The sequence below is a fragment of the Melozone crissalis genome, unplaced genomic scaffold, assembly GCF_028551555.1.
Source record: "Melozone crissalis strain CALT ecotype California unplaced genomic scaffold, PUWL_Pcris_2 ptg000111l_1, whole genome shotgun sequence".
Lineage (NCBI taxonomy): Eukaryota > Metazoa > Chordata > Aves > Passeriformes > Passerellidae > Melozone > Melozone crissalis.
In genome coordinates this window covers 10,884,205-10,896,950 of record NW_026535888.1, presented here as the reverse complement: position 1 = coordinate 10,896,950, position 12,746 = coordinate 10,884,205, and the positions used below count along the sequence as shown (strand labels likewise).

The window sequence follows — 12,746 nt, the reverse complement described above, 5'->3', positions numbered from 1 at the left end:
GCTCAGGCTCCAGCTCCCACTTCCCAGGGAGAAAGCAGAGCACCTTGGTGGGATTTTTAGGAGAAGTGACATTTTTGGGAGGACAGGCGGCATTTTTTGGCAGTCTGGGAATTCTGCTCCCTGTGGGAGAGCCAGGAGTAACAAAAATAAAATACTGATGTATTTACACCCAGAAAATCAAGGATAACAAAAAAATATCCCAGATTATCCCAGGAAGAGCTTCAGGGAGGAGAAGATCCATGCTGGAACTGGAGCATGGATGGAAACCCCCATTCCAAAGGGTTCATCCTGATTTTCCTCGGAGCCTCCTGGACTCAGTGACCTGGGAATGGCACTTCTGCCTCCCCTGATCCTAAAGAAAGTGACTCCAAGCAAACTTTGGATCACAAAGATCCTTTGGATTTTTTGCTCCCACAAAATCCCAAGAAACCTCAGTGCCCCAGGGAAATAAAGGGAGCAGCTCAGGATGGGAATTAAAACTCCTCTGGCATTGCCCTTTGGAGGATCAGTCTGGAAAGGGCAAAGGATTTGTGCAGCTTTTGGGGGAATTAGTGTTGAGTTCTTTTCAGAGAGGATTTTTGTCCCTTTGGATATTCCTGTCCCTTCAGGAATCGCCTGGCAGTGAATTCCGGATCAGGGATTTGGGCCCAGCTCAGATCAGGGGGAACATGGGGCAGGAAAAACCCAGCTGGGAATGCCCAAAGGAAAATCAAACACAGGGAAGAGGGGAAAAGCTTTTGGGAAGGTCCCATTTGGAAAACTCTTCCTGGGGTAGAAAATCCAATAAAGAAATAACCCAGAGACCCAAATGCAGAAACCCCAAATCCTCATCCTGTCCCATCCAGGTGTTATCCATAAATCCAACCAGGAATGCCCAAAGGAAAATCAAACACAGGGAAGAGGGGAAAAGCTTCCCAAGTTTTGCATTTGAAAACCCTTCCTCTGCTCAAGCCCTGGGGTAAAAATTCCAACCAAGAAATGACCCAGAAACCCCAAATCCTCATCTTGTCCCGTCCAGGTGTTTTCTGTAAATCCAGGAATGCCCAAAGGAAAACCAAACACAGGGAAGAAGGGAAAAGCTTCCCAAGGTTTGGAAAGCTCCACTTTCAAAACCCTTCCTCTGCTCGAGCCCTGGGGTAGAAAATCCAACCAAAAAAATAACCCAGACACACAAATCCTCATCCTGTCCCATCCAGGTGTTTTCCACAGAATCCAGAACCTTGTGCACAACCTCTTTGTGGCCCAAGCTCTTCCCAAAGTTTGGGAAGCTGGGGAAAGCCTTCCCACCAGCAGGCCTTCCCGAGGTCTGGGAGCGGGGCCGGAGCAGAACCTTTGGCTTGGAGACCCAGCAGGATGGAGGTTGGAGGTGGATCCAGCAGCCCCTCGGGAATTCCAGGGAGGTGCAGCAGCTTCCCCGCGGCCTCGGCGGGGCGGGAGCAGGGAGGTGGGGAGGGGATGGATGGATGGTGAGGTGGGAACGTCATCCACACTGGACACCGGCCACGGGAATCTGGGGGAGCAAGGGGGTTGGTCATGGCACATGGGAATTCTGGGGAAGGGGCTTTGGTGTCCTAAAATTGGAGCATTCCAGATGGAATATTCCCTGCATTCCATGATCCCATGAGAACCCTTCGAGTTCCACACACTCCATGATCTCAAACCCTTCCAGCTCCTCACACACTCCATGATCCCATGAAAACCCTTCCAACTCCCCATGTTCCATGATCCCAAACCCTTCCAACTTCCCACATGCCACGATCCCATGAGAACCCTTCCAACTCTCCACACACTCCATGATCTGAAACCCTTCCAATTCCATGTATTCCATGATCCCAAACCCTTCCACCTCCCCACACACTCCAGGATCCCAAGAGAACCCTTCCAATTCCCTGTACTCCACAATCCCATGAAAACCCTTCCAACTCCATGCATTCCATGATCCCAAACCCTTCCAACTCCCCACAATCCATGATCCCATGGAACTCCACACATTCCACAATTCCAAACCAACTCCCCACGTTCTACGATCCCATGAGAACCCTTCCAACTCCCCACACACTCCACAACCCCAAACCCTTCCAACTCTCCAAACATTCCACGATCTCATGAGAATCCTTCCAACTCCCCATGTTCCATGATCCCAAGAGAACCCTTCCACTTCCCCACTCACTCCATGATCCTAAGCCCTTCCAATTCCCCTCATTCTATGATCCCATGATGATCCCATGGGAACCCTTCCAACTCCCCACGTTCCATAATCCCATGGAAACCCTTTTAACTCCCCACATTCCGTGATCCCATCAGAACCCTTCCACCTCCCCACACATTCCATGATCCCAAGAGAACCCTTCCAACTCCCTGCACTCCATGATCCCATGAAAACCCTTCCAACTCCATGCATTCCATGATTCCATGAAGATTCCCATAAGAACCCTTCCAATTCCCCATGTTCCATGATCCCAAGAGAACCCTTCCAACTCCCTGCACTCCATGATCCCATGAGAACCCTTCCAAATCCCCACACTCCATGATCCCAAACCCTTCCAACTCCCCACACACTCCACGATCCCAAACCCTTCCAACTCCCCACACACTCCACGATCCCAAACCCTTCCAACTCCCTGCACTCCATGATCCCCACACATTCCATGATACCAAGAGAACCCTTCAAACTTCCCACACACTCCATGACCCCAAATCCTTCCACCTCCCCACTCACTCCATGATCCCAAGAGAACCCTTCCAGCTCCACACATTCCATGACCCCAAACCCTTCCAGTTCCCCACTCACCCCATGATCCCAAACCCTTCCATCTCCCTGCACTCCATGATCCCAAACCCTTCCAGCTCCACACATTCCACGATCCCATGGGAACCCTTCCAACTTCTCACATTCCATAATCCCATGGAAACCCTTCCAACTCCATGCATTCCATGATCCCATCATGATCCCATGAGAACCCTTCCACCTCCCCACTCACTCCACGACCCCAAACCCTTCCACCTCTCCACACACTCCACACCCCCAACCCCTTCCACCTCCCCTCATCCCAGGACCCCACAGCCCCCAGGGCCCGCCGGTGGCCGCGGGGTGGCCGTGTCCCACTCACCGCGCGGGGACGGCGCTATACGGCCGTGCACACCGTGCTCACTGTGAACTCGGCCTCGCCTGCCATGATGTCTGAGGGCTGCAGGTTCCTGTCGTACATGGGGTTCTCAAAGGTGCCCCTCACGTTGGTGTTCTCGTGGCCGGCGTAGCCGTTGAACGGGACTTTGGGTCTCCTCCTGTGGCATCAGGGACAAAACCCACACAGGTGATGTCACTACACAACACGGAACACACAATGCACACACAGCGCTGCTTTCAAGATAAAAAAACTGAAAATTTATCTTCTGATTCTAAAATTTATAGGTTTCCAAAAGTGACAGTGGGTTGGAGGGTGACAGTGCCACCTCTCCAATGACGCTGGACAAACCAACAGTCCAGCAAATTTCTCCTCCTCTATAAAAGAATGCAAAACAATGAGTTATTTACAGAAAGTGTGTGAGAAAGTTTGTTACATGAATGTAAACTCAGAATGCTTAGAAAATCTTAAGAAATCAAGATGACAGCCCTGGGGGGGGGCAGTGACAGGGGAAACCTGTGGGGATGGGGCAGGAAAATCCATCTGGGGGTTTGCAGCATTGATCAGGACAAAAGTGAATTTACACCACATTCAAAGCCACAGGGAGGGGGGGAATTCGCTTTTTATCCTCCCAAATGTGGCCACAAATCCCATTAATGGCCAGAAAAACCATTGCTCTCCTCTCCCAAATCCCAAATCCAAAGAAATGCTTTATTTTTCCCACCTCCTGAATTAAACCAGCCCTAAAAGGGGGATTCGAAGCCCAGCTCACTGATACTCCTCTCAAATCCCTGAATTTATTTCACCTTTTGGAATCACTCTCCCAATCTCCCAAACCCTCTTTGTTGCTGCCCCATCTCCTGAATTAAACCATTTCTAAAGGTGGGAATTTTAAGCCCAGCTCACGGATATATCTCTCAAATTCCTAAATTTCTTTCACCTTTTGGAATTCTTCCCCCAAACCCATGTTTGCAGAGATAAAGCACAAACCCTGCAATAACCTTCCAAACCTTCTGTTTTTGTCCCACCTCCTGAATTAAACCAGCCCTAAAGGGGATGATTTTAAGCCCAGCTCACTGATAATTCCTCTGAAATCCCTGAATTTCTTTCAGCTTTTGGGATTCTTGCCCCAAACCCACCTGTGTTTGTAGAGATAAAGCACAAACCCTGCAATAATCAGGGCGATGAAAGGCACAAGGATGGCGGCTGCCACGGAGCTGCTGTTGGATGCAAAGTGGTGGCCTATGGATTCAGGATCATTTTCCATCATGCTGATGTCTGCAACACAGCAGAAATGAACACATTTCCTTCATTTTCCTTTCACGTTTCCCACATTTCCAAACCCTTGCTGGGGGAAAAGGCCTTGGCTCAAAGTACAGGTGGCACCAGCAGCAAAATGAGAGAAGTGGTGTTGGAAAATGGAATTTAAAAAGGGTGCAAGGATGGAAATCCAGCCTATTAGGGCTCATCATTTATTTACATCTGCAATTAAAGAGATATATAAATTGATTTATTTTGCCAAAAAACGTCCAACTTGGATGCATGAAGTTGGGCTTTAAGGAGACTCTGAAATGCTGCAATAACGAGCATCCATAAAGGTGACGAGATTCCAGCAATCCTGAGGGATTAAAGAGCTCAAACCATGCTTTAAGTGGTATTTAGGAGCTTAAACTTTGGGGGGTTTAAGCTCCCAAGAGTCTCTGTGATTTCTGATGGAGACACTTGCTGTGGTGGGAATGGGATTTGGGCTTGGCAGGGATCTGGGAATATGGAAATAAATATATCCAGGTGTTGTTTGTGCTTCCAAACTCTCCCTGCCTTTGGACAGCGGCCTGGTTATCCCTCATTTCGCTCCCAAATTACAAATTTTATCCTTGGCTGTTTGTTTTGTGCTGCTTGTCTCCCACAAACCTCACACCAAGCTCAGCAGAACTCGGAAAGCGCCGAAAATTCAAGCGAGGGATTGGAGAAAAATTCCCTGTCTGGAAACCCCCAACCAGGCCAAAATGGAGCTTCTGGAATTGAGGGGAAAAGTGCAAATCCAAAGAATTTTACCAAGTCTCTGGAGGCCAAACTGCCCAAAGCCTTTGCCACGCACAAAGCCCTGGTACACGAAGGTGCCACTCGAGGACTCCGACGAGACCTGTGGAGAGTGGAAATCAATGGTTTTATCCAACTTTTCCTTGAATTTAACACCCAGCTCACCCAGCCCCTTCCAAGTGCATTAATTTGATGCAATTCCCCAGAAAATTCTGGCATTTTTTAAGGAGTTTCACTGCCCTACAGCTGAAAATTCTCCATTCTCAAAGGAAGGGAAGCTAAAAAAATCTTGTTTGTGATAAACTGGAGAGGACATTGCTGATTCCAGAGGGAGAGGGAGAAAAGTGGCCATGGGTCACTTGGATCCACATTTTTTCCAAGCTCCATTGGATCCCTAAAGGGCTTGGGAAACTCCCAGACACAGGCAAAGGGTGAAGAGCTGACTCCAGTAGGGAAAATCAGCTTTTCCAGCAAGATGTTGAGCAGATGTAAAACACCCACAGGGAATAAATCCCGTTGGTTTCTCCTCCAGCATTATCTGGGAGATGATGGATTCCAAACCCCAGGGCAATAAAATCAACCCCCAGCTGCAGGAGGAGCTGTCACCTGCTGGAAAAGTGCCACATGTCCCCTCCCAGCTCTGGGAATCATCCCTCAGCTCCAGGGAAGGGAAATCCAGGCTGGGACAGCCAAGGGAGGGTGGGTTTTGTTCACTCACGTGTCCATCCAGGGCCCATTTGTCATTCCTGAACTTGTTGGCAAATATCTCCAGTGGCCCCATGATCTGGTACACCTGGAGCAGCAGGTGCACGTCTTCCTTCTTGTAAATCCCTGGGAAAAAAAATGGGATTTTGTCAGCTCTGGTTTGAAATAATTGAGTGGGAGAGCAGAGAAACCACGTCAGGATTTGAGTTGGTGGTGGGAAACACAGCCCAGGATACTGAAGGTATTTTCCACATGGGAAAGGACTCAACTCAATATTTAATTAATATTCAGGAGGGCAGGGACATGGAGCACTGATAGAATCAGGAGCTGGAAGGGACCTCCAAGGATCATCAAAGTCCAGCTCACATAATTTCATGGTTTTTGCCCAAATCTCCAAGTCCTACCTTGGGCACCTCAAGGGATGGGCACTCCAAACATCCCTGGGCAGCTTCAAGGTGTTTCCATGGAGAAATATTCCCTAAAATCCAACCTGGCACAGACTGAGGCTGTTTCATCCTGGGAGCAGAGCCTGACCCCTCTCCTGTCAGGGAGTTGTGGGGAGCCCCTTGAGCCCCATCAGGAGTTCTCCAAACCCTTTTCCAGCTCCATTCCCTTCTCTGGACACACTCCAGCCCCTCAATGTCTCTCTGGCCATGAGTGACCAGAACTGGACACAGCCCTAGAGGTGTCCCAGTGATGCAGACAGGAAGAGAAATTATAAAAGAAAGGCCTCATAAAATCAGGCCTAAATTAATGGCTGCAAGTTCCCATGAGAAAACGATCTTGGTATGAAAGATTCATTAACACAAAAATCTATTCCTAGAGTGAAAAATAATTGCACCAGTATAAACAATAAGAGCTGTCTCATGAGAATCAGTAGAAAAAATATGTAAACTAACTAAAAATACAGAAGTTTGACAAATATGCAAAATACCTTGTACTGACCCATAAATTAAGCATGAATGTATTGTCCACCAGTAAGATTTGACACAGTACTGATAACACTATAAAATATAACCTATTATAGATATAGGTTATATTTTATAGTGTTATATATAATATAACCTCTGATAATCCCATAAAATATGACCTATCCAATCCAGAATTGGCTTTTATCACAACATCCCAGCAGTGCTCTCGTGTTGCTGTTGATATTCTCTGCCCCAAGATGTGCAGGGTGTCTCTGTTTTGGCCCGTGCAACTGAAGAATGAGTCCGGACTCTTCACTTTTCGGTCTTGACGTTGTTTATTAATTCTTATCTATAAAATTTTCTTTCTGCCCAGCCGAGATCTGCTCAGCAGGGCAGCCACAGGCACTCCCTGTGTTGTCCTTTTATACTACAAACTACCTATAACATATTTACACTTAATTCCCAATACCTATCACCTGTGTTACACAGTGCACTTCTACTCTAAACCAATCCCAAAGTGCCAACATCGCTGCAGAAAATGGAGAACAAGAAGAAGAAAGAATAAGGACTAGACATGCCCTGATTCCTCCATCTTGTCCCCATAACCCCCACACCAAAAGTCCCAAAATCTACATTTTCCCCCTGTGCATATTTTGTTATTACACTATTCAAACCTGTGTGACTTTCAGGTGCTCATACAAAGCTGGTAACTTGCTCCAGGGGTCACAATCAAATCCCCAGGTGTTGTGGGCTGTGTGCCAGGGTCTCTGAGCCCCGCAATGGGGTCCTCGGCAACTCTGGACATCCAAAGGGATGTGCTGAATTTCCCACACAGGGAACGGCCCTGGCAGTGCCAATGCCACCCCCTCCCAAAGGTCACATTGTCTGTCCCTCACCTGACACCTGGAGCTCCACCCCGCTGTGGTCGATCAAGGTGGCGTTGACCTTGCTGGTGGCAGGGTCAAAGCTGGTGACAGAGAGCATGGCTGGCTGCTTCTTCCCCATGTACTCGTAGGAGCCTTTCCACAGGGAATTCCTTGCAAACACGTCTGCAGGCACTGGAATTACAGCAGTGAGAGATGTGAAAAAAAATACCCAGCAGCATTTCCATTTTTTCAGGAAAAAAAAAAAAACAGAGCAGGATTTCGGTCTTTCTTTGAATTCACTGATAATAATTAGATTGTTTTAAATATTTAATATTTCAAAAATATTTTCTATTTTAAGTATCTTCAATCACACCTGCTCTGAGCCATCACCATGAGGGACAAAGACAAAACCAGTAACTTTAACTTGGCTGTTGTGACCAAAAACACAAGGATAGTTTAAAAAACAAACCAGCCCCAAAATAATTTATTAGGAAAAGCTCAAATAAACTTATTAGGAAAACTTAAAATAAAAAAGGATAAATGTACAGGAAGGGCTGGAATGCTGTGGGGAGGAATATGGATCTTGATGTTCGGCTCCTGTAAGGATCCTGTTTGTTGTCCATGGAATAGGATGGGGCATGTGGCAGTTTCCAGAGTGTGAAAAATGCATGTATTTTATGATTGGCTTTTCTCAAATATTAACATTAATATTATATGTGTTGTGTTAGAAAGTGATGCTGTATTAATTCTCTTAAGTAGTGGGTAAATATAGTTTTAGGATATAAAAAACGTTAAAATAGAAACTATGCTATGTAGGATACTTTTTTTTAAAGAAAGGACTTGCACTGAGATAGCAGCCACAGGACACCTAAATCTTTCAGAGAAACAGAATTTATTCTTCTTATCAGAAGAAACAAACTTCTTCCCACCTCTAAGGTGCTGTTAGGATTCAGAGGAAGAAGTAGGGACCGATCAGACAGAATCCTGTGTTTGAATGGAATTTATGCATCGTGTATGAGGTGTATGAATATGCAACAGGCTGTTGCTTTTAATGGTTAATCCTTTGTTAACAGGTGTCCTTTTTTGGATACCCAGACTGTACATAACTCTTTGTCTCTATTGTCTCATATTGTCCTAATCCAAATTGTCCAAATCATTATTACTCAAATTATATTACTATTTTTATAACCCTTTTATTACCATTAAACTTTTAAAATGTTAAAAACAAGCGACTGGCATTTTTCACACAGAAGAGGGGATTCAGGAGGGTGGATTTGAGGGGTATCAGGGCTGTGCCCACGGGGAGGAGCCCCCTGAGCCTCACCTGAGGCCTTGGCGAGCGGCGGCTCCCGCGCGGTGCCCACGGGTCTCCCACTGGGCCGGACATCGGCTGGGACAGGGGACAAAGCACAGCTGGTCAGTATTGCATTGTATGTATTGTACTGCATTGCATTGCATTGTATGCATTGTATTGCATTGCATTGTATTGTATTGTATTGCATTGCATTGCATTGAATTGCATTGCTTTGCATTGCATTGCACTGCATTGCACTGCATTGCTTTGTATTGTATTGTGGGGTCTGGCACTGCCCCCCCCAGAATTCCTGAGGCTGGAAAAGCTCTCCAAGGTCACAGAGCCCAAGTTGTGCCTCATGCTCAGCTTGTCACCCAGCCCAGAGCTCTGAGTGCCACGCCCAGGGGACAAAGCACAGCTGGTCATTATTGCATTGTATTGCATTGTATTGCATAGCATTGCATTGTACTGTACTGTATTCTATTCTATGCTATGCTATGCTGTTCTGGGGTCTGGCACTGCCCACTCAGAGTTCCTGAGGCTGGAAAAGCCCCCCAAAGTCACAGAGCCCAGGCTGTGCCCGATGCCCACCTTGTCACCCATCCCAGAGCTCTGAGTGCCACGTCCAGGCTTTCCTTGGATGCTCCAAACCTCTCTGTGCAGCCCCTGCCAAGGCCTGACCACCCTTTCTGTGCAGAAATTTTCACTAAAATCCGACCCCAAACTGCCCTGGCCCAGCCTGAGGCCGTTCCCTCTGCTCCTGTCCCTGTTCCCTGGGAGCAGAGCCCAATTTGGGGCTGTCCCCTCGTGTCAGGAGTTGTGCAGAGCCACAAGGTCCCCCCTGAGCCTCCTTTTCTCCAGGCTGAGCCCCCTCAGCTCCATCAGGACTTTTCCAGCTCTGTTCCTTTCCCTGGACACTCTCCATTCCCTCCATGTCTCAAATGGAGGAGTCCAGAGCTGGACACAGCAATTGAGGTGTCCCTCACCAGTGGTCAGGACAGGGGACAATCCCTTCCCTGCTCCTGCTGGTCCATCCCTGATCCAGCCAGGTGCCACATCACCATGGGCACACCTGGCTCACGGCCAGTGCTGTCCCTCAGCACGCCCAGCCACTCTCTGCCTTTCAGCCACTGTCCCCAGCCCGTCCTGCCTTTCCCTCTGCTCCAACCCCAAGTGTCCAGAGTGACCCCACTCCAGGAGAGCCACAGGGCTCCACTTCCATGGACCAGAACAAGTTCCTCATCCAAGACTCTGTGGCAGGTAAAATGTGGGGGAGATAATTTTTGTCCTGTACAGGTTCTTCTAGACCCAAAAACTCCCCAGATGATCCCAGGTGGCTCTTTGGTGGTGGTACCTGAGTGTTGGGTTACAGGTTGAACTTGATGACCTCAAAGGCCTTTTCCAACCATGTTCTGGGATTCTGCCGTGGAGGCCAATGATGGAGACCCTCCCACCAAGTGAAAATCAGGCTGGGCCATCCCACAACTTTTAAGGGAACAAAATCAAGGCTGAAAACACCTCCCCTCTCCTTCCTTGGAGTTCTGACACCAAAACTGAATCTTGAGTTTATCTGCAGGTTGAAAACCACCTTTGAAGGACCTCAAGGCCCAGGATCTCCACAAGCTGAGAGCCTGGGGAGGGTCTCAGAGCCCAGCTGGTGCTGCCAGCCCCTCACCCAGGCAGATGGGGGGCTTCCCTGTCCAGCTGCCGTCGGCTTTGCAGGTGCGGTGCTCGGAGCCCCCGGTGAGGTAGAAGCCGCTCTGGCAGGAGTAGATCAAGGTGTAGCCCAGGGAGGGCAGGTCCAGGGCACCCACGTTGGCATGGGATGGGGTCTCAGGCTGCTTGCAGTGGTGGGCTGGAGAGGGCAGGGAGAACAGGTGAGAGAATCCACCCAGGTGGGCACGGGGAGGGTGAGAAGTGACACGGTGACAGCAACAGGGGAACCCTCCTGGAAGAGGTTCTACACCACAGCTCACAGGGATTTTTCCCAGCTGGAAGAGCTTCCCATGCTGGGTTTCTCTTCCTGGCTAAAGCTGAGCCAGGCTCCAGCTGATGAGCTGAAAATCAGGATTGGCCACCCCCATTTTTAAGGGAAAAAGACAAAACAAAAAGGTGCTGAAGCACCTCTGAGCCCAGAACTGAGTGCCAGACTAAAAACTGCCTTTGCAATCCCCAATTCTGCCTAAAATGCAACACATTTCCTGCAAGGATTCCTTTTGCAGAGCCTGGCTGAGGGCCCCAGCTCCCCGTTGGCATTCCCAGGACTCACGGACGCAGTCGGGCTGGACGCCGCTCCACGTCAGGTTGGGCAGGCAGGTCCTGGTGGTGGAGCCCTGCAGGAGATATCCCTTCTGGCACCTGAAGAACAGGATGCTTCCCACCTGTCCCAACAGGAGACAATCACTCAGCTTCCCAGGGATTCCCAGACTTTCATTCCATCCCCTTGTCACCACCTCACCCCTCACGGGAGCAGCTCCACTCCCAGCTGAGCAAAAATCCCATTTATGGTGTCTCCAAATTAATTAAACATAAAATAAATTAATTAAACTTCAAGATTAAGGTGACTAATTAGCAGGAAAATGGAAGGATCCACTCTGCCATCCACTATCCCAGCAGGGAATGGGTGGGAATGGAGCCCCCCAAGGGAGCCGCTGTGGGATTTTTGTCCCCATTCCAACGATTTCCTGCTGGATGAGAGATGGGATTAGCAAAAGCACCTGCAGGATTTGGCCTGAAAATTAATGGGAATTAATGTGAATAGCAGCAACTATTAATTAGCACTGTAATTAATTTCAGATACAATGCACTGCCTAATTAATGCTGTGCAAACCCACTCGGAGGGCTAAAGGAGCACGTTGGGGTGTCCTGCTCCCAGGAGGAGACAGGAATTCATGGAAGGACACATGAATCCATGGGATGAGACATTAATCCATGGAAGGACACATTAATCTATGGGATGAGACATTAATCCATGGAAGGACACAGGAATCCATGGGATAACACAAGAATCCATGAGAGGGGACATGAACTCATGGAAGGAGACAATAATCCATGGAAAGATGCAAGAATCCATGGAAGAAGGACATGAATCCATGGGAGGAGACATTAATGCATCAGGGGAGACATGAATCCATGGGAGAACACGTGAATCCATGGGACAACACAGAAATTCATCTGTGAATAACATGTGAATTCATGAGATAACATGTGAATTCATGGGAAGAGACACTAATCCATGGGAAGACACAAGAATCCATGGAAGGACACATGAATCCACAGGATAATCCATGGGGTAACATGTGAATCCATGATGGGAGGGATTAATTTATGGAAGGACACATGAATCCATGGGAGAACAGAATAATCCATGAGAGGAAACTTGAATCCATGGGAGAACACAAAAATCCATGGGATAACACAGGAATCCATGGGAGAACACGTGAATCCATAGGATAACACAGGAGTCCATGGGAGGACACGTGAATCCAGGCCAAGGACCGAGCAGGGCTGGCTTTGTGGCACACCCCTCGTCCATGGCCATACCTGGTATCCCTGGGAATTGTTCTGCATCCCAAAAAGAGGCACTCCAGGATCTGCACACGTCGTGAGGCTGGGATCTGTTAAAAACAGGGAAGGGATTTATGGGAGAGCTCAGAGCCCTCCAGGCACACGGGTCCTGCTGTACCTCTGGAACACAAATGGGATTTGGCTCTGAAGGAACACACAGCAACAAGGAGAACACATGGATCTTCCTGTTCCTTAAATCCCTGCCTGCTGCAGAAAGAAGCAACCAAGTTTTTAATTA

At 48.3% G+C, this 12,746-nt stretch overlaps 1 protein-coding gene across 1 annotated transcript in view; it reads right to left on the bottom strand.

The window, feature by feature from the left end:
• Positions 1–1,039: 1,039 nt before the first annotated feature.
• Positions 1,040–12,746, bottom strand: part of CSMD2 (CUB and Sushi multiple domains 2) — a 247,823-nt gene continuing 236,116 nt past the window's right edge. Inside the window, exons 62-71 of the mRNA XM_054292539.1 lie at positions 12,485–12,558; positions 11,211–11,322; positions 10,617–10,796; positions 8,972–9,037; positions 7,678–7,839; positions 5,884–5,996; positions 5,181–5,268; positions 4,265–4,403; positions 3,111–3,285; positions 1,040–1,510 (exon numbers count right to left, since the gene is read on the bottom strand). Coding sequence (XP_054148514.1) covers positions 3,126–3,285; positions 4,265–4,403; positions 5,181–5,268; positions 5,884–5,996; positions 7,678–7,839; positions 8,972–9,037; positions 10,617–10,796; positions 11,211–11,322; positions 12,485–12,558 — 1,094 coding nt within the window. The 3' untranslated portion in view covers positions 1,040–1,510; positions 3,111–3,125. The remainder of the gene's footprint in view (positions 1,511–3,110; positions 3,286–4,264; positions 4,404–5,180; positions 5,269–5,883; positions 5,997–7,677; positions 7,840–8,971; positions 9,038–10,616; positions 10,797–11,210; positions 11,323–12,484; positions 12,559–12,746) is intronic.